The sequence below is a fragment of the Sander lucioperca genome, chromosome 16, assembly GCF_008315115.2.
Source record: "Sander lucioperca isolate FBNREF2018 chromosome 16, SLUC_FBN_1.2, whole genome shotgun sequence".
Taxonomy (NCBI): domain Eukaryota; kingdom Metazoa; phylum Chordata; class Actinopteri; order Perciformes; family Percidae; genus Sander; species Sander lucioperca.
Window position 1 is genome coordinate 17,319,915 of NC_050188.1, and position 26,242 is coordinate 17,346,156.

The window sequence follows — 26,242 nt, forward strand, 5'->3', positions numbered from 1 at the left end:
TTCACTAGTCAAGTAATGGAAGTTACTGCTTTGATATGCTATGCTAAGCTAGGCTAACTTAGTAAGCTTTGAGCTTAATTTGTTTTTTTTATATTTAGCTACTCTTCCATGTGGGTTATCTAAATGAAATAATATTAATTAATATAAATAATTATATTAGATGTTAGTGTAACCCAGTGGCAGGCCGTGTATCTTACACCTGGGCCTTCAGTACTATCCTACAGCATTTAAACCACCTTTGAATAACATCACCATGACACTAGGACATTATTATGTGGAATAAGTGATTTAACCCAAGGCTCAACACCTAGTCACATTTACTCATACACAAACACAAAGCAATCAAAAACACAAATAACACAATCAGCGATCAACTAGGCTTCCCAACTAATTCCAGCCAAGCTGATGGGGCTCAACAACACACATGCCATTGCCACCACGCACACACAAGGGCGCAGCGCCAGCGGCCACTGACACAGTGACACTGCTCAAATCTTTAACACCAGCTGCAACTATCTAAACCAAGCAGTAATAGCTAGTAAAATACTTTTAATAAAATGCAGAAAAATCCATTAAACTTACCAAAAGCTGCTCATCATTTGAAGGAAAAGTATATCCACCTTTCTTTCATTAACTTCACATCTAAAACTTACTGCTACGGTTGTGATGCTAGCTAGTTTTGCTTCTCGTCCCCATAGGCTACATTCTCACAATGACAATGCTAACATGCTGATGTTCAGCATTAGCAGAGACGTTTTAGAGAATCTTCGTTTAGCATGTTCACCATCTCAGGGTTAGCATGCATTTGCCAAGCTCTTAACATTAGTAGGCTACAGTGGAGGATAATGAAAACAGGCCTATTTGCTAATAAACCAAATTAAACGTTTTGACCTGATGGTGCTAGAAGAGAAGTCAAGGATCACGTATTGCATGCATTGCAATTCATCCGGTGTGAAACGTGCGTACTAAATTTCATGATAATCCATCCTGTAACTTTAAACTAAAAACTAAAAGAATACATGGTTGCGCGAGAGGAAAAGTTAAGGAATCAAAAAAGTCATCAGGATTTATCATCTGGAAACCATGACATTTACTGGCAATCTATCCAATACTTGTTTGGCTATTTCAGTCCCTACCAAAGTGGCCCAAAAAACTAACCAACATTACATCTCTTAAGCCACGGTGTTGGCTAGTTATGTGTCTTTATTACATGTTACACTGTCTAAATATATATGAAAAAAGACAATCAGCCATTTTCCTATTTTGTCTTTATTTGAATAACAAAATTGACATTCTACACAGAACACAATGCAAGTTAATAATACAAAATCTACAAAATGATAGTGAAGTTTTTTGTTCGACAGTTAACTGCACAGTATAAATGGATACAATACTGTATTTTTTTTTTTAATTAATCTATATTTGGCACTTGACCACAAGATGCTATTGAAGTGAAATGTGGGACTAATGTACTTGATCACCTACTTAAAATATGCAGAAGCCCAGAGAATTTATCACAACTATTCCCCCTTCAAAGTCATCATCCATCTGCCTGTGAAGACTACTGCATCTCATGGTGTTTTCAGACCAGCAGGTACAGGCAGGTGAAAGTTAAGCAGAATGGAAGCAGTAAAGAGCTATCAGTAAATCCGGCAAAAACAAAGCTGTTACTCGCTACCGTCAGTGCTTTGTTCTGGTATTGCCATTGTCACAGTAGCACTGAAATTGTCTTACAATTACATTTGTATTTAAAATTATTTGGTGCACATTTCACAGATGTAAAGTCACATTTGGACAAAACTTGAGATTTGCAGATGTTACTGTTGCACTTTAATGACGCAAACACCATTCAGAGAGTTTACACACCAGTTACACACAGTACAGAAAAAACGTAATGATTGCCAATGTTTACGGACTTCCTGGGAAATATGAGGTCAGTGGAGGGGCGGCTGGGGATCAAACTGAGATCTGTAGCTATTTAAAGGAGAAAAAGTATCTACATACACTAAATGTAGCTGTGGATATTTAAAGCAAAATGTATAGCAATATGTGTGGTCCTCTCCTTTTTAACATCTCTAGCATAAATATGATGAATATACTGTACAACTTTCTTTCATATCATATTCGTCAAGTAAAATAAAATAAAATGTTTATCATCACATTCCAATAATTTATACGTCAAAGAATAGAATAATTTCTTCCATTGTAGCAAATTTCCACAATGTGATCACAGAGTAAAAGAATATATAAGTAACAGACTATATATTCACATAAGATCTAACCTTTTTTTTTTGCTCATACGCTTGTTCAACCATAATTGAAGGAAGAGAATCACAGCTGTTTATATGCATTTTTCAAGTTAATGTAGCCTTCAGTTAAATATGAAGTGTGTGTGGACACAGAACTTGGCATAAAAAGTCACTTTCAAAAGAACAGATGGTTGTAATCTGTAGTCAAAATATTCCCCTTCATTTAGAGTCAGTTTTGGTTAAAAGTAACATTTCTCCAAGATATACATTAAAAATAATCAGCTTTCATCCCTTTTAAAATCTTTTATGGTTAAAAACTATCCAAAACATCGCATATCTCCTGTCATCAAAAGCCATAGTGTAAGCTGTGAACGCTTGTCGTCCCAGACTCATTTACTTCATTTCATCCAGTGTTAACATGGAGCTAGACTGCAATACTTTGTGAAAATCTGTCCGTCATCCCTCAACAAACCGAGTCAGTTAAAAGAGAACAATGATTCCCTTCAAATAAGGAATTATGCTTTAAAAAAAAAAGAAAAAGAAATGAAAGAATAAAAAGAAACAGCAAACTTGGATTCAGCTCAATGTACATCACAAATCTGTTGGATTATCCTCTCTGGCTGTCTTCTCAGACAGAGATAGCACAACTTTGATACAGTGTTACAAGTCTTTGATGGGGTTTCAGTTCTTTGAGTTATATTTGTACCGTATGAGACCCATGTTGTCTTCAGCTTTTGACCAAACAGAGCCACATTTAGAGCATGTGCATGTGGCCATCTGAAGGTTAGATATGCGGCAGGCTTTGGTACTTGTAATATGCACAGTTGTTGCATGTTTTCTATGTGTGTGTGTTTGTTAATGGGCCTCTATAGCTCAAGTGATCAAATCTGAACAATCTCAGGTGGGTCAGCTTGGAGAGATTTTGAAAATGTGTTAAATTAATCAAACTGCGATGGAAAAAGTCCAGTTTTCTACTGCCCAGCACTGCTGGGATCGCACTGAAGCAGCCGGACGATGGAGGGGTCGTTCTTCGCTCCCTCAACAAACTCCTCAAGGGACAGTTTACCTGAGAGAGCGAAAGAGACAGACAGACAGAGAAAGATTATTGGTTAATTGACCTGTTTAAGCATTGCAGCAGATCTAACTAGATCAAAAATAGATTAAATGAAAAAAAAAAAAAAAGAGCAGATATCTTCCCCAAGGTGATGTGACACGTTATCAACAAAATTTTACCAAGTCTCTTAAATATCTATAGCAATACATTTTTAGTTCATTTGTTTATTTAAAGCTTTAGTGCATAACTTTTTGATATTAATAAACAGTGTTGGGTAAAAAGTAGCGTAACGCGCTACTACTGAAAATTTGGTAACGAAACGTAGTTCCTTTTTCAATTCAGCACAACATTACTTTTCCCAGGGACAGATTTGACAGCAACACTTCCTTCTCAGCTGCGTGCTCACAAGCTCCACACGGGACGTGGCAGAGGCTGGTAGCAGAGTAATCATGGCAAGCGAGAAGCAGCCAAAGCTAACTTTTGAGAGCGTTTTAAGCTTCGTGGCTTTTTGCTAGACGCTCTGAGCCAGACAGACACAAAGCTGACAACCTCACAGATGAATGCGGTGGAGACGGCCTCATACATAAACGCAGCGGATCGCTGTGGACTTGTGTCGGTTGCACGGACACGCAAGGATTTCCAGAAAAGAGGCTGCATGTGTCTACGACAATGCACGGACCATCGTGGCCGCGCGACCGGTACAAGTCGATACAGACATTACATAGTATACACTAACACCGTGTAACGCCGATGACCTGCATTCAACCCGCGCTGGACTCGTTCATAATGAATCAGCCGTCACTCTGTGAGTAGAGAATCCAGTCTACAGTGGAGTTCAGACACTTCACTGATAAACCATAGATTGGCTTTATGGTCAAAGATAGTTTCTGTATAATTAACTTCAGTCTCTGCCAGAGACCCCTGCTTTTAAATGTAACATAAAAGTAACAAGTCAAGTAAAAAGTTACTTTCCATAGGGGGTAACTAAGTAAAGTAACGGATTACTTTTTTAAGAAGTAACGCCTAACGAGCAAACACTACTTTTTAAAAGTAACTTCCCCAACACTGTTAATAAACGTCCATTACATTCAAGCCATTGCCAAATTATTTGCCATTACAAAGCTTTTTAAGACTATCAGCTCCACACAACTCTCTCTGCATTTCTCAGTATGGCTGATGTTCAGAAGATCGTGTCGTCCAGTGATTTTCCCGCGCAGAACCTCGAGTGAAGATAATTATCTCTTCTGAAGAGTCCATCATGTCCTCCGTGTCCTCCTTGGCTACTAGCAACTGCGTGGAGGAGGGGTGGGGGCGCATGCACGATCACGTAAGGCTTGTATCATGGACGTGCAGAGTTTTGTTGTCATTACTTAGAATTCCTCATGGAGGCGACAAAAACTACGCACTATAGCTTTAAATGGCTTCAACTTAAAATGCTAGAGTGCATCTACATAACTTGACCAGTGTTGCCAGATTGGGTTCATGTTTCACTTCTTTTAATTTAATTTGGTGGGTTTTGGGCGGCTGTTGATCATTTGGGCTATAATTGAGATTGACGGGACATTGAGTTCAGTTATAGGCGTTAAAGAAGCTACCGTTTCAGCAGAAAACACTGCAGCAAAGTGAAGACTTACCATCTCGATTTAAGTCCATCTGCCTGAAGATCTTGTCTGTACGTTTCTCAGGTGTGGACTCATCCTCAGGCATCTTCATCACAGAGGAAACCATCTTGTAAATAGCCTGAATACAGAAAGGTGGAAATCATGAACACACTTTTTAGTATGGAAGCTTTTATGTTTCTGACTGAATCTGTAAAATCTGTTGTTTTTGTAAGTTTATTTGTAGATATATCAGTCAAAAACTCCAACGACAAAGACAACAATAAAGAGTCTACAGTCTGATCATGTTTCATTTGAGTTATACTGGCCAGAAGCAGCACCAGCTGGATATATATATATATATATATATATATATATATATATATATATATGTCTGATTTGACTCAACAGAGACCATCAGGAAGTATTCATGTCTAAAAGACGTAGTTTAGGTTTTTAAATAGATGATAAACCAACAACAGTGAATGTGTTTTGCTTCACTGTTTAGGTTTCCTGTGATATTTAAAAGCTAGCGCTGGTAGTATATATTAATAGTGCTGCAAACATTTGTTTTTTAGCCTGTACCACCTTTCTATTAGACACTTTAACATTAGAGTGTGAAATATTCCTCATAATGATGAAGGGTTTGTCAGATCATCTGTCCAAAGAGCAATGCACCAGAGCAGCTGTGTACATCTACACACACACACACACACACACACAGTTTTTTTGACCGGCAATCTGACCAGCAGCCACAAAATCTAGAGAATGTAATGACATATAAAATATAAGCAACGCCTAGCATTTGAAAACGGGTAATACTTTGGTATTTTGTAGTAGATAAAGGAATAATTCATTTTAATATAAAACATTTCTGATCAACTAATTGATTAGCAAGTAATTGGCATTAATAGAAAAGCATGGGTATGTTTTTTTTTGGGGTGGGGGGTTGTCAAAATTTTGACAGCTGTATTGAGGAAGATAACTCCAGAAAAGAAGGTCACAGAAACTTCAATTCAACAATCAGCAACATATTTGCAGTAAAAATAATATTGCACTACAGCTGAAACAACTAGTAGATTAAATCAATTGACAGAAAAATAATCAATTCATTATTTTAAAGTAATTTAATAAGTGTGTGTTGCTTTTCTGTTTTATATAGTGTAAATGTACTATCTTACAGTCAGACAAAACAAGGAATTTGACGTCACCTTGGATTCTCTAATTGTGTTGGACACATTTTACTACTTTTCATAGACAAGGAAAAAAAGGGGTGCTGAGGGGGCTTCAGCACCTTCTAAAATCAGGCATCATAAAAACCATCAGTTAATATAAAAAAAACAAAAACAATAAATAGATGAACTGATAATGATCTGATGGATATTTTGCCAATGTATCAAGGCACCCCTACACATGAACACACACGCTCACTTTACACAGACACACTATAAATAAAGAGCAGTGTGTAGTGCTGAGTCAATATGAGGATCAAAGGAGGACCGCTCACATTTAGAATTACACCACAGTCAAGTCTTATTTAGAGATGTCTGAGGGGCTGAGAGGAACTGCTGGTTTCTAAAATTACACAGCCGCTGGTTTTCCTGCTGTGGGCAGTCAAATGGTGTCGAACACAGAAGCAGATGGATATATGGTGTAGCAACTCTGGTGTGGATGGCTAAGCAAAATGTTGCTTCACTGCAGGAGTAGTTTTAGGACCAGGGAACATGGTGTTACCATAATGGCATGCTATGGCCAGTGAAGGACTGAGGGCTAAATAAAGCTCAAGAAGCAGAACGTCTGAACAGTTGAGAGAATGAAGAATGGAGGGAAATAAAGACAGAATGAACCAAAACAGAACAAAAACACTCTAGACCATAACAGTAAACCCACCGTTACGATCTCCAGCATCTCTGCCTTGCTAATGTATCCATTCCCGTCCAGATCATACATACTGAACGCCCACTTCAGCTTCTGGTCCAGCCGACCACGAGAGGTCACACTCAGGGCGATGATGAACTCCCTGAAGTCTATGGTCCCATCTCCATTGGCGTCAAAAGTGCGGAAGACATGTTCGGCGAACTTGGAGGCGTCTCCATAAGGGAAGAAGTTGGCGTAGATCTTCTTGAACTCCTCCATGGAGAGCGCACCGCTGGGGCAGTCCCGCAAGAAGCCCTTGTACCATTCCATGATCTCATGCTCGGTGAAGTCTGTGTTCTCCATCAGGTCCTGCATGACGTCGGGACGTAGCTTGCTGTTCTGTTTGCCCATGGTCGCTGCTTGTGTTTAGGCTGTGGGTGTTGTGAGGGTAGCGGCAATTTAGACTGCTCAGAGTAAAAGAGAGAGAGAGAGAGAGAGAGAGAGAGAGAGAGAGAGAGAGAGAGAGAGAGAGAGAGAGAGAGAGAGAGAGAGGACAGAAAAAGGATTTTAGAAATAATCTGAAATGACCTTGAGCCTTTTTGACATAAGAGGAGGAGGGAAGACAGTGTTGTAAAAAAGGAAGAAAAAACAACATACAGTCTTGATGCACTTTCACACTTTAAAAAGCTGGGCTAACTTCTGTTAGCGTCATTGTTAAACAATGTTTGTTTTTCTTAAAAAAAACAATAATTAATCCACTCATAAAGCCCCTGACACACTAACCCGACGGCTGACCGTCGGCAGAAAAGGCAGTCGGACTGATCAGTCAGCTCCCCGAGGTCCAAAAAGTGCCTTGGACACATCGAAGCGGCGCCGTCTTGAGCGTACGTTCTGCGCGTGTGCGAGACGTAATACAAAAAATGAAAACCGGAAATGACAACGCGTCAGGTGGGTCTGGCTTCACCAGCCGGTAGTAATGGTGGCTTGTTCGAAATACGATCTCGTTTTTTACGCAAATAGTTCACTGAAACGTATTTTTGAAAACATTTTAAGCCAGAAATGGGCCATGCATTTGCTGAATGTGTCTTCATTTCAGATTGACAAAGGTCAGTTTAAAAGATTTTCGTCAGATTTTGAGAGGCCTTCGTCACTCATCCCGCTCGTTATTTCCGGGGTAGCACTCCACCAATCTAGTCCGACTGCCCGCCTCCAACCCAGCAAGTCAGGTCGGCCAAAATGCAGGCCGACAGCTCCTCTGAGGGACGACGGCACAGAACACACCAAACACACACAGAGTCACTGACCTCGCCAGACTGTCCGACGGCCGATTATCGGGTTGGTGTGTCTGGGCCATAAGACACTAAAATACAGTTTAAACCTGCAATATCTGACTGTGATATTGTACTAGACCCATGTACTGCAGTTTTCGGCAGGACCAGTCATCTAAAAATGTTGCACCACCTACATCGTAAGACATTTTGACATTGTGGAAAAGCGAGGATGTTCCCTCTTAAGACCTGGCTAGCAGAGATGTCCAACTTGCTACATATGGAGAAAGTACGAGACAATGTCTCTCTCAACTCTGTAACCTTTGACGAAATTTGGCAACCATTTTTGTCTTATCTATCAAGAATGCCTTAAAATGCTTGATTTTCACTTGGTAACTGTGTCAATATGGAGTTATATTCCTATCTTTATTCAAGAGCACATTATTTCAATTTGAGAGCATTTCTCACTAATATTACGTTCAGATGTTGTAATAATTTCCCTCAAAACCTTGCTCTCACACTCAAATAGTCACTGCTCGCGCTTGGATTTGCTGTGCTTGTGCTCAAACTTTCTGCTTGGACTCAGATATTTCTCCTTGCACTCAGGCTGATTCTGCGCGCTTGCAAATCCTCTCCTCTCGGATTTTTCCTGCGCTCTCGGATTGTTTGTGTGACAACCCTATCAAAATTCAGCAACCAATAGAATGCCAGCTGTAGTGTTGACCAATGAAATGATCCCTGCCCCGTTGAGGGTGCGTTCGTTTTATGTTAGAACATCCGTTGCGGACGGCTCCTCTGTAACCATGGGTCTGTTAACCAAGTTTATTTACCCCTGCCGTCCATCGCTTTATTATTAGTATATGTCAATAATGTGCACAGAATGGTCGACGCTCTTTCACCTGCACCCATCAGGAAACGGGAGAAAGCTTTGAAGTGGGACATATCAAGTTACATACACAACTATGAGGGTGAGTAACATAAATTAAGCACATAGCATATGGCGCTAGCCATAGCTAGCCTAGCTTGATGTCCGTAAACAAATAGCTTTTCTTTATACCGGTAGTTTAGCTAGCTAGATTGAACGACATATGACGGACAGTATGTATTTACAACTGGTATTTAATGACCCCACTTTGTATTTTTCCTCGTTTGGTTAACCATGTTCCTGGGGATTTGGCTAATTTCAGACATGCTAGAGGCAACAGTAAAACCTAAACTGTAATATAACTGAAAAACAAAAGAAACTGGATTGTTTCTATCAGTTTTACATCACTGTTGTATGTTTTTCAGATATTGTTCTAAATTCTTATAACATTATTTTAACAATAATAACATTCATAATATCTGTATAGAAAGTTGTAAGTACAATTTCACTCCTATAATAAAACACTATTTAAAATAGCAGTTATTTATTTTTACCCTAATGAAATCAATACAAAGCAAACTGAACAGAAAAAAACAAGTATTTTGTTTCAGTTTCTCTTCTTCCAGGTGTGACTGAAGTACCCCTGTTGAGCTGCATCACAGCTGCACCGTGTGCATGGACCAGTGTTGTACAACCACACTACTGTGTTGTTCCAGTCAGCACATTACTCCAAACGCAAAATCCCATTGGTTCCCCCTGTACTCACCTGTGTGCAGAGGGCAGGCAGTAGTGGCACAAATCAAGAACGTTGGCAAGTCTGATAATAATTTAATTGTAAAATCATGTTACATATACTTCATCATTTCTTTATCTTACTTAAATTCACAGGGTGCACAACAAGGCCCGGGAGAGAAAATTACTGTGATGTCCACAAATCCAAAGCAGAGAAGGTAAGGTAAGATAGTAATGATGTTAAAGAAAGCTATGTACACCTAATATCTTATGTGTTGATGTCTATGAATTTGTCTTAAATATGAGCACACTATACAAAGACAACAGTGGAGAGTTGCTGGATCTGTCTGTCCTCAAAGTGCCAGAGATCTACAAGGACTTCACCCCTGTTTCTGCACCACCACCTGCATAATCCAAGTGATAAAAGAGAGAACAAACTATTGTGTTCTCTGCTTACATGAATAGGTGCCTGTAATGTCTGCCCACATATACAATCAATTCAATAAATGTTGATAAGTATCACTAATATTTCTTAAATCATTGTAGTTTTTCAGAGCAATAAGATAGATTATTAAAGCCATGTTCATATTTGCAACAAATTAAAACCCTTATCAAGGCAAATAGGTTTTTCATGTTCTGTAATCTTTATAAAAAAAAAACAGTACAATTAAATTTACCAGAGTGGACACTTGCAGGTTGTTAAACGGCTTTAATTTACCTTGTCAAAACAATGAGTAATTCATAACAAACTGCACAATATTTGACACAAAACCTAAAAAGTGTATGGTTCATACTCCTGTGAAGCAGTACACTTTGCCTGTAGGATTTACTGTAGCAGGAACATTGATATTGGCAAACAGATGACCCAGGTACAGGTGTGTTTGTGAGCAGGGTTATGATATGAACTAAAATAAAGATAAGCCTAGTGTTCACAAGAGGGATAATTCAGGTATTGCAACACAAGTTAAGAATAATTTAATTAAATAGGAGGTATATACAACTAGAAGATAAATTAACTATACAAGAGCAATTAAGGTAAAGTTATGAGGTAGTTGCAAGCTAAAGTGACGTATAATCAATAGCAGTGAGTCAAGTCAACAGTGTACACCAGAATAATATATACTGTGATTAAGTAATGATTCTTAGTGTTGTCTGTAGCCTACTAATATAACAAAACAGAAAAATAATATAGTGTATGATGCAGTATGGAGAACAACCGAGTCCCATATGACCCCAAGAGACTTTAAGTGCAGCTGTTGATGATGTTGCAGATGGTTGTAGTCTGTAGCCAGTCATACATTAGGTAGATCTGGAGCAGATGGTTGTAGTCTGTAGTCAGCCGTACAGTAGGTAGATCTGGAGTAGCAGGGTGACTTCTAGCTTTCATGGGTTGGTGATAAGACACTGTGCTGCTATGATGCAGCATTGGTCGAGCCCTTCAACCCCAACTGGAAGAAAAGAAAAGAAAAGAAAATGCTTGGTTTTTTTTCTGTTCAGTTTGCTTTGTATTCATTAAAAAAAAACTGCTATTTAAGGAGCAAATCATTTCTAGATCTGATAAAATTGTACTTAACATTACAACGTTTTATACAGACTGATATGAATCCATAATTTTCAAACTAATGTTATATGAAGGAATGAAGACTAAATTCTGATGAACAACACACAACAGTAATGCAAAAATGGACAAAAACAATCCAGTTTCTGGGGTTCTTTCAGTTATATTACAGTTTAGGTTTTACTATTGGCTCTAACATGAAATTAGCCAAATCCCCAGGAACAAGGTTAACCAAACGAGGAAAAAATACAAAGTGGGGTCATTAAATACACACATACTGTCCGTCATATGTTGTTCAATCTAGCTAAACTATAAAGAAAATCTATTTGTTTACGGACATCAAGCTAGGCTATATGCTAGCATGTCTGAAATTAGCCAAATCCCCAGGAACATGTTTAACCAAATGAGGAAAAAATACAAAATAGGGTCATTAAATACCAGTTGTAAATACACACATACTGTCCGTCATATGTCGTTCAATCTAGCTAGCTAAACTACCGGTATAAAGAAAAGCTATTTCTTTACGGACATCAAGCCAGGCTAGCGCCATATGCTATGTGCTTAATTTATGTTACTCACCCTCATAGTTGTGTACGTAACTTGAAATGTCCCACTTCAAAGCTTTCTCCCGTTTCCTGATGGGTGCAGGTGAAAGAGCGTCGACCATTCTGTGCACATTATTGACATATACTAATAATAAAGCGATGGACGGCAGGGGTAAATAAACTTGGATTACAGACCCATGGTTACAGAGGAGCCATCCGCAACGGATGTTCTAACATAAAACGAACGCACCCTCAACGGGGCAGGGATCATTTCATTGGTCAACACTACAGCTGGCATTCTATTGGTTGCTGAATTTTGATAGGGTTGTCACACAAACAATCCAAGAGCGCAGGAAAAATCCGAGAGGAGAAGATTTGCAAGCGCGCATAATCAGCCTGAGTGCAAGGAGAAATATCTGAGTCCAAGCAGAAAGTTTGAGCACAAGCACAGCAAATCCAAGCGCGAGCAGTGACTATTTGAGTGTGAGAGCAAGGTTTTGAGGGAAATTATTACAACATCTGAACGTAATATTAGTATAATTAATTGAAATAATGCGCTCTTGAATAAAGATAGGAATATAACTCCATATGTCAACTGGTTTTACTCTTTCACAGAAGAGCAACCTTTCTTTATTTTACTTTATTTTATTTGATCCTGTGTTTGTACATGTATATATAATGTATGCATACTTTGTTAAAAATCATTTAGCTACTTAATTGTTAGTCTATTGTTATTGTTTTTTGCTTGTCTATGGGTGGGTTACTTTGTTATGGTCTGCTGTGCTTTGTCTTGTTTGTTAAACAGAAAAGCTATAAATAAAATATAAACAAATTTAAAAAAAACTGCAATATCTGACTTTTTGCCAACTTGGGGGCAGTGGAACAAGCTGTAAACACATTGCTAACATATTATTACCTATCATCAATATACACTCTCCTTTCAGCTCTGTTTTTGGTCTCCATCAGCACCTGACTCTTTAGCTGCTAAAAACGAGGTTGGCCATCATCCACCAACTAAACTAAACTGCTTACAAGATGAGATGGATCAGCTTGGCTTGAAGTTTTGGGATGTCAAGTGCCCTAACATTATGTGTACTTGGGCTGTTAACCTCATATTGTTGTTATCACAAAGTGTTACTAGACAGTTCAAAACTGGCACCTACTAACTCTTGACTTCTAAAAAAGGTCAATGTAAATGATGGAAAATATGTAAAAACAACCTACAGTATTCACTACAAACCGTGGAATATGTTTTAATAAAATAATTTAAATGTTTTTTTCCCCTTCATATCATCTCTTTATATTAGCTTCACTGTCACGTGTTAAACTTGTAGTTCTTGGTTTCATTTTGTCTATTCTAAGGCGGTAATTTAGTTGACAGTCTGGTGTCTTTTTAATCTTAACTGCACTTTTTTTTTTACCCTTTAGTTGTTGTTGCCATTTTGTGAAAAAATGCAAATAAAAGTTATCATAGAAACTATGACAGTACACGAGATAAAAGAAAAGCAGGGAGATAAAGGTGAGTATGCGGTCTTGTGCACATGAACAGCCAGGTTCAGTCTTCAATGCACCTGCAACAGGAGACCACCAAATATTTTCATGGTGCACAACCACTACATATGCACAACTACGCCCACACTGCCAGTGTAGCAGACACACTGTTGATAACCCCAATTCCTGCAACGTGTCTGTGCGTGCATCTCTGCAGATGCAACTTCCATTTCCTGCAGGAACTTTGATGCCGATGCATCAACACACACACACAGTATTAACAGTCCAGTAGTTTATCGACATAGTTTGAGTTTTGATAAGGCTTTTGAAATAAAATCGGCAGAAAAGATATGGATAAATTAAGTAAATCTCAAGTACAATTTGACTTGTCTATGTTTCATGCTTTCCAAGCATTTAAACAACATGCATACTAGCCACCGAGCTGATCCAACTTGTAACGATGAGTCGTTGCAGAAAGTGAACAGGGAGCCTGAACACTCAACACAAGACACAGTTCATCATTTAACCCTGCAGCTCATGTGCTTTGCACTTTCCCCTGTCAGACCGCTAGCTGCTGCTGAGCTCTCCAGGCTTAAGAGAAGAGGGAAGCTGTTCTAAGCTTAGCTGCGGATAATGACAGATAAAATCAGCAATGTCAGGTCAGGCCAAATTACTGTAAAGGTATGTAGGTTGTTCCAGAACAGGAAATAAAGATCTGTCACCTCTTTGTTATCAGTCGATGTTTGTGGCCTCTCTTACTTGGTTTAAAGACTCCAGAGCTAAATTATGAAAGGAATAGTTAATAAAATGGAAAGAAACATACTTAGATTTGGCTGTCTAACTACAACTGTATGCAAATATAGACTGATCCCATTTGACTTGTCTTACGTTCGCCCTTTTAGCTGATCCATTAATTAATCAAGACTGATTAAAATAGAGCTGCCATCGTGTTTACTTCCCTGGAAAGTGGGTGCTTTAGTGAGAATATGCTCTTCATGCCAACTTAGCGTTAATGAAAAGTGCTGCTTCAATGGCAAACTCAACAGGAAACAAGAGGGTCCTTGAAACCAATCTATACAAATTGATTTAGCAATTTGGGCACTTTAAGTATAACCGTATGAATAGGTAGATTTGTGATGAAGTGGTTGCAGTTTGAATTAAACAGCCTGCATTTTCATTAGTTCATTAGTTTTGCTAATGCAAAGACTCAGTCTTCTTGTCCCTTTATTTCACACTTGCATGTTCCATAAACAGCCAGCGATCATCCTTTAACTAACTCAGAGTAAACAATGGGCTCTAGCAATGTGGTAGCAACCTCTAATGAGTTCCCTGCTGTTACCCATAGTTCACTTCAATGCCAGCGTGAAAAAGAGATTAACACCCATTTACACTCATGGAACTCTGGAACAAAACACAGCAGCTACACAGCAGTGGTCCAATGTGAACTGCTGACAGACTGGAAGTGTGTCTACCTTTAAATTAGACAGAAGCAAACAGTCTAGACCCGAGAGGGGCAACATAGGGACTGTTTACAATATAAGATTACAACTGAAGCTATCAGCTAATACGCAAGGTAACTATTTTGATCATCTATCAATCGCTTGTCATTTTTCAAGCAAAAGTAACAAATATTTGATGGTTCCAGTTTCTCAAATGTGAGCATTTGCCGCTTTTCTTAGTCTATTGATTAAAGTAAATTGAATGATTTGGGGTTTGGGCCTGTTAGTTGGACAAAACAAGACATTTAATGTCATCACTTTGTGCTCTAGGATATATGTGATGGGCATATTTCACTGTTTTCTGATGTTTTATAGACCAAACAATTAATCGAGAAGACAGGTTAATCAATAATGAATTTCTTTTTACCATTGAAACATTCCCAACATCTGAATTTTAAGGCCTATGAACACACCGTGGCATGTCAAATTGTCTGCTGTGAAAAGAGGTCTACTTCAACCTGAGCAAAGATCAGGAAATATGTCTTTCCTTGGTAGACATTGTTTATTATCTGTTACTGAATGGCATCATTTGAACATTATATCTTCAGGGTGTACATTCAAGTCTAAGTTTTCCTGTTTTAGACAGATTGTAAAACTAAAACAAGCCAGAAAATACTTAACTATACTACTTAAAAATACTGAATTGAATGCTCGATTAGATTTGCAATATGACCATGGTAGAAGCAGTTATGTAGAGAAAGAGAAAGTAACAGTTGGAAACCAGGTTACTTTTAGATGGCACAAATGTGTCCTCTCCTGTATTCAACTTCAACCTCAACTTTATTGTCCCAGAGGAGAAATTTGTCTTCCATACAGATTTGAACAATGAATAATAATGAAAATACACATAACATAATAAAACATATATGAATTAATACTAAGCTAAAACCTTCCACATACAAACAACAATCTGACATTTCACTGCAAGCAACAGTTTATCAACAAGTTTATGATCTCAGTGGTATGTCATGTGTTTTTAGAAAGCCCCATCACAACCAATTTAAGGTCTTATATCTCTCATTCAAAGTCTAAATACAAATGCAATGACTCTCCAAAGTCAAAACCCTGTTCATTCCACTAATTAACCATCCTGACTACCTCCATTCATTTCATTCATAAACTCACGCTTTGTCTCATGCGGTGATCGAGACCGTCACATACTCAATCTGCATTTTCAATTTTTAATGGATTGTGGAGCATTACTATGACAATTGAGGCTGCGTTGTCATGATTATTGACCATACAAGCGCTCATTTTTGGCAGCGAGATGTCAAAAACAAACATTTCTTTCTTCTTCGCCTTTGATTCACAATAGCATTTAATTACAGTTTCTGTGTGTCGGACGGATTGTTTAATTGTTTGCTTTTAGCTGTGGCTCCAATCGTACCTTCAGCCCGACTGTTCACACAAACAGAGCCGACTAAAGTGTTTCTCTCCCTATGACTCAACATGAGCGAGGGAAGGTTAATTAGTGTGCTCTCATCAGCTTTACAACAACATATAATAATGACCATTTTCACTTTAATGGAAACTAAAAGCTCATTACTACAAGGCAAGTATTTGACTTCTTTAAAAATGTTTGGCTAGTTGTTAGACGACACAGCTGGGTGTAGTTTTTGTGTGGAGTTTGCATGTTACTCCCTGTGGGTTTTCGTTTCCTCCCACAGTCCACAGACATGCAGCTATTGCTCCATGTGTACAGTATGTATGGGTACAAATGTTTATCTGCTATATTAATGTAATTTGACATCTAATGCCTCTCTCTCTCTCTCTCTCTCTCTCTCTCTCTCTCTCTCTCTCTCTCTCTCTCTCTCTCTCTCTCTCTCTCTCTCTCTCTCTCTCTCTCTCTCTCTCTCTCTCTCTCTCTCTCTCTCTCTCTCTCTCTCTCTGCTGAAGGTTTCTGTATTTTAAAAGAAGAAATGATGGCATGAAAGCTCAGACCTCTACTGAACATCCCTTCAACTAGTCACCCCTAAGAACCCTATTTCTGACTCTGAAGATCACTGCTTATAATTAACAGTTAATACTCTTACCTTCTGCTGCTGGCAGACCTTTATTGGCACTGTTACATAACCCAGGCTTTGACAAGTGGAGAGGTCACATGGTTGAGCCAAGTCTCTACCTCTACCGTCTCATAAAGTCAAGACAAGTGAGTGAACACCAGGCACTTTAACCTCGGGAGTGTGCCCGTGAGAAGAACAGACCTGAGTCTGTGACCTCAGCCTGTGCAGTTATAATCCAGCAGAGAACAGGCTGTCACTTTCGGTTTCTAATAACACCGACAGGACACACATGTTGTTCAGCGTTTGAGACATTGAGCAGAGGACAAGATCAACCTGATGGGCTTTGAGACCGATTGAACTCTTTAAACCAACAACAATGCTGCTTCATATTCAACTATAGACAATATCATGACACAGCATCATCAGCGGCAACAACTATCTTATCCAACAGCTAATGAAAGCAACACGAAAACATTTCCATGAAATAAAAATATGGTCAAACATCAAACAATTATTTTCATTTTTGATTCATGGGGGGGGCAGTGGTGGCCTAGAGGTTAAGAAGCAAGCTTATATATATATATATATATATATATATATATATATATATATATAGACCGTTCGTTCAAAACAACAATGGCGGACGTAATAGACAGATGGCTCATCCAATCACCTGCCAGGTATTTTTTGAAAGTGCCTGCCCTTTTCCAAACAGTTTTCAATGGCGGCTTCTCAGATGGTTCTGTGTTAACAAACCATCCGGTGCTAGGGCTGGGCGATATGGATAAAATCAGATATCGCGATATTCTTGTCCTAATACCTCGATGTCGATATTGTGGCGATATTATAGGGTTGACTATTGGTGCTTTAACAAAATATCTTCACAATGAGATTTAAGATAAATAATCTTCAGTAATGTAGATATAATGACTAAATGGGTAAAGGTAAAGATAATAGAACAGCTAACAGTCTGGTAACAGAAAATGACATCACTTTACTGTAATGCAGCCTTTAAAACCAGGAAAAGACAACACTTATGTCATATTACGATATTACGATATCGAAAATCTAAGCCGATATCTAGTCTCATATCACGATATCGATATAATATCGATATATTGCCCAGCTCTATCTGGTGCGTCAAGTTTTTTTAAAGTAAAAAAAAAAAAAAAAAGCCAAGATGACATCTTTAAGTGTCTAGTTTTGTTTAGTTAACCGTTCAAACCAACAAAAGACAAAACGATATTAAATTTACTATCAAAGAAAAAAAAAGGAAAACAACAAATCCTCATATTTGAGCTGGAACCAGTGACTGGAAACGATTATCCAAATAGTTGCAGATTCATTTTCTGTCGACCAATTAATCAATCATTTCAGCTTTAATATTTGTTTCAATATAAATGGAATGAAATCAGTGTTTAAAAACTGCCTAAATAAAAATAATAGTAAGTTTAAACTAAGTACGTAATAAATGTATCAGGGGCAAGAGAGAGCCAGAGTGATTAAAAGAAACCTGTTCACAGATAGTGAGTTTGTGAATGACACATTCATAATGTAATATGATCCATCTGTGATCAGGCTGCAGAGCTGAGGCCAGTCATTCTCGACCATGATCGGCAATCTGACATTCACCCACAGGTCAAAATTAAATAATGCTTCATCTCAGAACCACTCTCTTTCTCCTCTGCTAAGCAAATCATTCATGTATCAGTAATTCTGTTCCGCATCATCTGTTTTTGCAAGAGCTCAGAGTTGTGCGTTTGATTAACACAGTCCCAACGATTTACAGCAACATGGAAGGAACCATCAAAAATTCACAGTTGAGAAGCTGAAATCAGTGATTTTTTGGGGTATTTTATCTTCAAAAAAATGACTTATCCAATTAATCAATTATCAACTATGTAGCAGATTTATTTTCTGTCTTCTAGTTGATGCACAAAAGGTGAAAAAAAATATATGTTAGTGTGAAAGTACTTTCAGTATGTAGGATCTATGCCCTCCCATGCTTAACTTTTTAAGTAAAGATGTAAACTCGTAGGTGGAGAACATTTTCATGCAGTTAGATGACTGTGACTCTGGACACTCTGCCAGAGATCATCATCAGTCTAACTGAAGTGCAGGATGACAAAAGCTGACATGGTAGCAAACGTTCTACTATCACTACTGAGATCCTACAGCACATCAAACACTCAATACCACTCTTTAAAATGTAATTTACTGCTGCATGTGAGCAACTGAAGACACATTATGTTGAGCACATCAAAGTCATGTCAGAGCAATTATTACTCAAACCAACTAAAACTAGCCTTTAGTGTTGAGCACAGAACGCTTGTATGGTATGTTCTCTCTGTAGAAACTTGCAAATGATTAAAATGAAATAAGGGTTAGCCATTACTCTCACAAATGAGGCACGTATGAACTATGATGTGACAGGTCGGTTTGGTTTTGTGCCATTTTGGCTCAAATTTTACGAGATCTAAAAAGGATGCCCTGCAGCTCTCCTCAACATCTTAACAAATACTATACACACACACTATACAAATCTATCTCAAAACATATTCTGGTTAGAGCCCACATGTCTGATCAGCAGCACATTTCGAAATATCCAACACTGCTGCAGCACGACATAGCTTTGGGAGCACCAGTGCTCATGTTACAAATGTCGTGACGAGCGCTGTTCAGTGTAGCATGCTTTAGTGGCTCCTTGAATATCTGACTGCAACTCTATCTCTTGTGTTATTTAGTGTAAGTTCAGGGGGCTGGTCTACTCTTGGTCTGACCTGTGCAGAGGCTGACTGGGGAAACTAACATCTCTACAGAGATATAAAGGTAAAAGACTGAAAGTGAAAGTGAAAAATATGATTTTGATGCCAACAGTGTCATGAAATAACTGCATCCAGTTTAGAGCGGAAATAATTGTTGATTAATCAATTGACAGAAATGAACTATTTTGATAAAATTGCCAAACTTTCTCTGCTTTCGTGGCCGGGTTGGCTCAGTGGGTAGAGCAGGCGCACATATACATGGAGGTTTGTGCCTCGACGCAGAGGTTATGGGTTTGAGTGCGACCTGTGACGATTTCCTGCATGTCTTCCCCCTCTCTCTCCCCTTTCACACTTAACTGTCCTGTCCATTAAAAGGCGGAAAAGCCCAAAAAATAGTCTTAAAAAAAAAACAACCTCTCTCTGCTTTCAGCTTCTCCAATGTGAGAATGTACTGCCTTTTCTTTGGCATATGTTACATGTGAATTTGTCACCAAAGGCTCTGAAAATTAGAAAAAAAAGAAAGAACTAATCAGTAGATTGGGTTTTAAAGAAAATAACCATTAGTTGCAGCCAGTTTGCTCCACATGGATGCAAACATAAGACTGAAGAGAAGAGAGGCTGAAGGTCAAATCACTCTTAAAACACAGCTCTAAAAATAGCCATAACTTCCTCTTACACTTCCTTAATATTTGTGGTAATCACAATAAATGCATTATTTCCTCTATCTGTCATTTCAATGGACATCAGTGGAATGTGAATATTGGTAAATGCTCCGACACAGCTGTCTCAGATGACTCAAATATCAGTACAATTGAAATGTAATCGTTTATTTTACAGCAGTTTTAAAATGTAAATTATTTGAATTGCAACCGTTTTTTTTGCTTGACTTTTTTGCTTGATTTCTTAAACCATTTCTTTACTTCTCTAAATCCCATCCATCCTGCCTTTGAGAGACCTAAGGCAGCAACGTCATCATAATGCAGCACACATGAGCTCCCATTTTCAGCCAGAGAGCTTCGTGCGTTAAGGCGTTGCAGAAAACCACAATCATGACAGAGAAGCCATTATGAGCGAGCGAACAAGAACAAGAAAAAAAAGTGCAAAAAGGCAGGCAGAGCTGCAACAGACTCAGGATTGGACAAACACACACACTCGCAGCAAATTGTTACTGATTGCACGGGGAGAGTGTGGTTTACTTTGCACTGAATATCTAAATGTGCCTCTCTCTGAAACAGCATGCTAGCAAGACAAAGGCTAAAGAGATGGAAATGTCAATCTGTGCAATGACTAAACAACTCCCACCCCTCTCGGCCAGAGGTATCTGCTGCACAGCATGTGTGAAATGTGGCTTTCTATCCAAACAATTATCCATGTGACAGACCAAAATCTATTTCTTTAACTCAGCATTTGAACCATGCTCTTCTTCCTTCAGTTTAATCTTCTACTCATCCTTTGCTTTCTCCCAATCCCTCTCCCTGTCCGCTTTCTCTAAAAAAATGTCTAATTCAATTCAAAAGAGCACCGACTGCTGCACAGACGAGCATAACTACAGAGGATTGCAGCCAATGTGGCCAGTCTGGCCCAAAACAAACCCACGCAAATGAAAATAGAACATCTGTTCAAATTTAGCATACGTCTGTGAGAGTTCAGCATCTTGAAATGTTTGGAGGGATGCTTTTAACACCAAGGGGGCTATTATCTTGACTCCACCCTTGTGTCAGCAGCACCTCCGCAGGTCTTTAAATGTTCTTGCTATATTGAGTAGGCTGTCTGAGGTGAGAGGAGGAGGAGCTGGACAGAGAGTTTTGGTTGAAATTCACTTAAAACCTATCAAACATTTGGAAGCCACAGAGCCTCAAAGATAGAAAACTAGAGTCTGTGTCAGTAGTAGTTTTCGGTTTTCTTTGTGTGAGTGAACCTCTTTCCTCTCATTCCCTGCATCTGCATTTGATCCAATTAACTTAAGCTTTTCTTGTCACGGTCTGTAACATTTGATTGTTTCTCCTTGCGGGTCCACTCACGTCTTTTCACATCACCGCCCACTCTGATCACTTTGTAAACACTTCACAGGAACAAGAGGAAATTCAGCCATTACAGGTTCTTGTTTACATCCCACTAGTTAAAACATGTTTTAAATGTAAAACTTCTTATGAAATATTATCCTTTAACTCATGTTCTGTTGTAGTACAAGACCTCACCTTGGACTCAGGGTAAATTGCAATGGGCCTGTTTCGGGATATAGTTTTATATAGGGTTCACTGTAAAAAAATAATGAAAGCTACAAATCCTCACATTTAAGAGGCTGGAACCTGCAAATGTTTGACATTTTAGCTTGATAAATTACTTTATAGATTATCAAAATCATTGTCAAATATTTTCAGCATTGATCTGATGCCCTGGCTTCTTTGACTGTTAATTTCCTTCAAAGTACTTCGTTCCTAAATGTTATGCCATGTAATGCCCTGAAGCTCTCCAGATGTCAGCTCATTAAAGTGAAACACATCTCACTGCTACAACACTGTCACTGTACACTAGTATATAATGAGAGGATCTCTACCAAAGGCATTCATTTACAGCAAAACAAACATTTTAACTCACTTGTCAAGATAAAGCACCACCAGTCCAATAATGCTACCTCCTCTCTCTCTCTCTCTCTCTCTCTCTCTCTCTCTCTCTCTCTCTCTCTCTCTCTCTCTCTCTCTCTCTCTCTCTGCTTTAATCCACTGACTGACTGACTGTGTATTGGCTGAAATAAGATACCCTGCCTCACTCAGCCTTGTGTGGCAGCAGGACTCCTTTTTCACTTCCTGTCCTCACTCATTCTACAATTAAATATGGAGAGAGTGTATGAAGACATCAAGCAAAACCTTTACCGGCTCCTCTGGGGGTTAATTTAGGACAGAAGAAGCAGCCTCATCCGATTAGAAATCTAAGTAAAGCTTAATCGGCTGCTAGCATCTTGTAATTCTACTGCACTGCAACGTTATGGAAGAAAATGTGTAAATCCTCTTATTCCTGTTATGTTATACATATATATAAGAGTGTTGGTAAGAGTTGCAGCTTCAACCTGTAAACTCATCTCACCTGAGTTGCAAAAAAAAAAAGAAGTAACAGGAAGCGGACAAACTACGAGGGAGGGACGGACCCAACATTAGCGGCAACTTACCTCGCTTTTAAGTTGATGTGGAGGCCCTGTTAAAAGTCTCTCTAATAGTCCATTACCTCGCGGTAAAAAGTTTCAGACACAAAGGTGGCAACAGGTTGCAGGAGCCACTCATGAGCTGGAGTTTCCCGGCTGCTCTCAGTCCAAAACTCGACACCAGGCTTGTTCCGCTGCACAGACTCCGCTTTGCCCTGCAGACTCTCGCAGTGACGTCAAGCCTGCTAGTCACGGGGTCGCTGCAGCGGCCAATGAGAAGCCGCGTTGTCCTGGCAACACAAGTTTTTTTCTGACTAATGAATTAATGAAAACATGGTTATAATCATAGATATAAAACATTTTGTTATTATATATATATATATATATATAGTTATAATATGAACACAAGTGTGAATAGGTGTGTGTTAGGAGTTGTGTGGTATTAAAAAGTGATAGTGGATCATGTTGGCGTGCTTTATAATATGTATCTCAGGAATATGAAAAAGATTGTAATACTGAACAGTCTTTTGGTATTACATGACATTACTGCGCATACAATACATTGTAGCTTTCATATTTCTATTTATTGTATATTTGTTTCTCTAAATACTGTACACTCTCCTGTATTTATATTTATAGTTTTATTTCTTATTATTATTATTATTATTATTATTTTTTTTTTATGGTATAGGCCTACATCTCCTCATTTTTGTTGTTATGTTTCCTTTGCTCTGTTTTTGTAATTTCAATCTTTTTTGGTACCCTGAGGACCAATCCATTACCTTTCCTTATTTTTTTTCCCGAATAATATTTTATATATAATAATAATAATAATAATAATAATAATAATAATAATAATAATAATAAAGACAATAATAACAATTATAAGATAAATAAATACAAACACAAATAAAAACGGTTGGAAAACTTTACATCAAATACTCAACGCTGCAAACTTGATGCATTCAGTCATGTAAGCAGGAACATCAAGCACAAAGCACTATACAAATGAACAAATGAACTGTTAGTAGTCATTTCTGTTTACATAAGTTTATGATGTCATCATACATTTTAGCAACTGGAGAAAAATACATCCCATAAGCCAGTAGTCAGAAGTCTACACAAATACACAGCATCCAATTAAATTAAAACATAAGCCTACACAATCTTATCTTTTTCATATTAACATAATATTTTCTGTTTGACAAAAAATTATATTAACTTCAAGCGCACTAGCTTGTTCCTGCTGCTTTTAGCAGCATCTCACAGTCCTCCTCAGAAGACGGAGTTTACTTGTGTATTTTTGCTAACAAGAGTTTATCGGGTTAGAGGTTGTGACACTTGCTGCTGATAGGAAAAACTAAACAAATAAAAACCCTTAAAGCAGCATTTCAAATATTTCAGAAGGATAAAATAGAGGAAAAACTTATTATTAGCTGTTTGTGCGGCCGTGCAATGCATGTGCGCTCAGGTTACACTTTCCAAAATTCTTGTCTTCAATAATGAAATTTAATGCAAATGTAATTTAATGCAAATGCATTCTCTAACCATAGTTTTGCATGCATTTTGTATTTTTTCCACCTTGCTGTTTTTCCCTAATGAGTATTTGCAACCTTGTGCTTTGCAAGAATTCAAATGATAAAGATAAATAGTTGTAGACTTCATTTTATTTCATTTTTACTTTCTTTGTATTCACTTACATTACCTCTAGTTGATATGTTCTGTTAGAGGGACTTCACAATAAGCTTATTTATTGTATTAGTAGTATTGAATGATAATGATGAGAGAGTTTATGGTTTATGTTCCCTTGCAGGCATATTGGGAGCCATGCTTTGCCTGAAATGATTAGTGGAAGTCAAAGCCACCGGGCTTATTCAGCTCGTATTCTTAATGGCCTTATAAAGTACACAGAGAACCCCTCCTGCTTGCTGAGAAAATGGTTGAACAATAAACTAAATGCTGGAAAGCTAAGGCATAAAGCACAGAGACAATGTGGCAGGGGTGAATGGAAGTGACTGGTTAATGTACTGGGAACAGGTGAGTGGGGAGGATGAGCAGGTGAAGTTAATCTACTGATGGGAGTGGCAGGGTCTGAAGTTACATACAAAGTATAAACAAGCAAACAGGAACAAATGATGAATGAGCAAACATATATTTTAAACCATGACAGAAAACATTAACATCCAGTTTTCGAAAACAATACTGTACAAGGAGTGCCATACAATCTGTGATCATGATCAGTATTACACAAATCTCATAAAACCTTAGATGTTACTGGTTTTGTCTTGTTGTTGTCTGTAACATTGGTTTCTACCTCATGACATTGTTGTAATTAAAATGACAACGAGAACTTGCATATTTCAAACAGCAAACCAAATATACAAGGAAACAAATACAAAAGCGTATGAAAGGTCAATAAATCCATTTTTAATGATTGAACTTAGGTCATGAGTGACTCTGACGCCTGTACCAATGCAGTTTCAGGTGAGTAGTTCAGTGCCATGGTAGCATTGTTTGACATTATAATGCTGTGATTCTCATGTCGTTGACTTTAACATTCAACATTGTTACTCACTCTCAAAAGAAGTGAGAGAGCTCATCAGTAAATTGGACCCTGAGGGAGAGTCCCTGAGTACTGTGGAGCTAGCACTGCAACCTCTGACTAATAGGTTTGCCTGATAGCATTGATCTGACTGGAGAGCAATCCCCAACTCTGCACTCATCCATATATATATACACACACACACACACACACACACACACACACACACATACACATGCGTACCAGCCTGCCACAGTACAACCGCCAAGATGCTTTGAACTGGAGAACTTCTAACTCAGCCGGCCCATGGCTCTGCACAGACTCCGTTATTATGTAACGGCGGCTATAAGACGAGGCTAAGTAGCTGTTGCTGGATGAAGAAGTCACTGAGCTGCACAGTAGATGACCAAACACCTCTTCTCGCTGATCTGTTATCTAACCACACAGAGCAAACCTTGTGCTGCTCTGAACCCGAGGAGTGTGGCCGAATTTTCTATCTGAGCTAAGCTCTCTGGCAGCCATCCCCTGGCTGAGGATTGTGATCTTATTGAGCAAAGGTCTCTTAAAAGTTACACTTTCAGAAGTTCTCCACTACAAAAGATGAAGACTGCATCATCATGACTTTGTTACTGTTTCTGTTGCAGTTCTCATTTTCAAGTTTCTTATACTGACTCTGCAAAATTACTGAACAATATGTGCTATTATGATCTGCAGTAAAAGTGGTTTTATATGTAGGCCTATTTAGTGTATACTGAAGGTGTCCCCTGTATCAAAAGACAAAGCATGTGTTACTGGACATCAGAGAGGAACAGGTGATCTGACAGCAGTCAGAGAACAAGGACGGCTCTACTGAGTCGACCTGTGCGTCATGAGTAGCAGACTAATGCTCAAGCTGACTGGATTATACCCAGTAGGGGAATTTATTCTCAACCAGGACATGAGAGTTGCATGTGGAGCTTCTTCAGAACCATTAAGAAGACACTAGTGTGAACACTCTGTTGCACTCCTGCAAGACAACAGCACATGCAGGAGGAGAAATCCTCTAAACTTGTCCAGTAACATCCCAGGAGAAAAAAC

At 38.5% G+C, this 26,242-nt stretch overlaps 1 protein-coding gene across 2 annotated transcripts; it reads right to left on the reverse strand.

Annotated features, from left to right (window-relative positions):
• Positions 1–1,253: 1,253 nt before the first annotated feature.
• On the reverse strand, positions 1,254–22,855 carry LOC116047406 (neurocalcin-delta B). 2 transcript variants are annotated; one of them, XM_031296208.2, is made up of 4 exons: positions 22,651–22,855; positions 6,792–7,222; positions 4,938–5,043; positions 1,254–3,315 (listed from the first exon to the last, which is right to left on the reverse strand). In XM_031296208.2, the coding sequence occupies exons 2-4, from the start codon at positions 7,167–7,169 to the stop codon at positions 3,221–3,223; spliced, it is 579 nt and encodes a 192-aa protein (XP_031152068.1). In that variant the 5' UTR covers positions 7,170–7,222; positions 22,651–22,855; the 3' UTR covers positions 1,254–3,220. The 2 variants fall into 2 exon arrangements, with proteins under 2 accessions (XP_031152068.1, XP_031152070.1); XM_031296210.2 differs by lacking the exon at positions 22,651–22,855 and adding an exon at positions 22,083–22,146.
• Between the last annotated feature and the right edge of the window lie 3,387 nt (positions 22,856–26,242).

Bases quoted from the DNA above. Each gene is read 5' to 3' on its own strand.
- LOC116047406 (XM_031296208.2), bottom strand. From the start codon at position 7,169: ATGGGCAAACAGAACAGCAAGCTACGTCCCGACGTCATGCAGGACCTG. The intron at 5,044-6,791 runs GTGGGTTTACTG...TTCTGTATTCAG, and splicing joins AGATGCTGGAGATCGTAACG to GCTATTTACAAGATGGTTTC. The intron at 3,316-4,937 runs GTAAGTCTTCAC...TCGCTCTCTCAG, and splicing joins GATGGACTTAAATCGAGATG to GTAAACTGTCCCTTGAGGAG.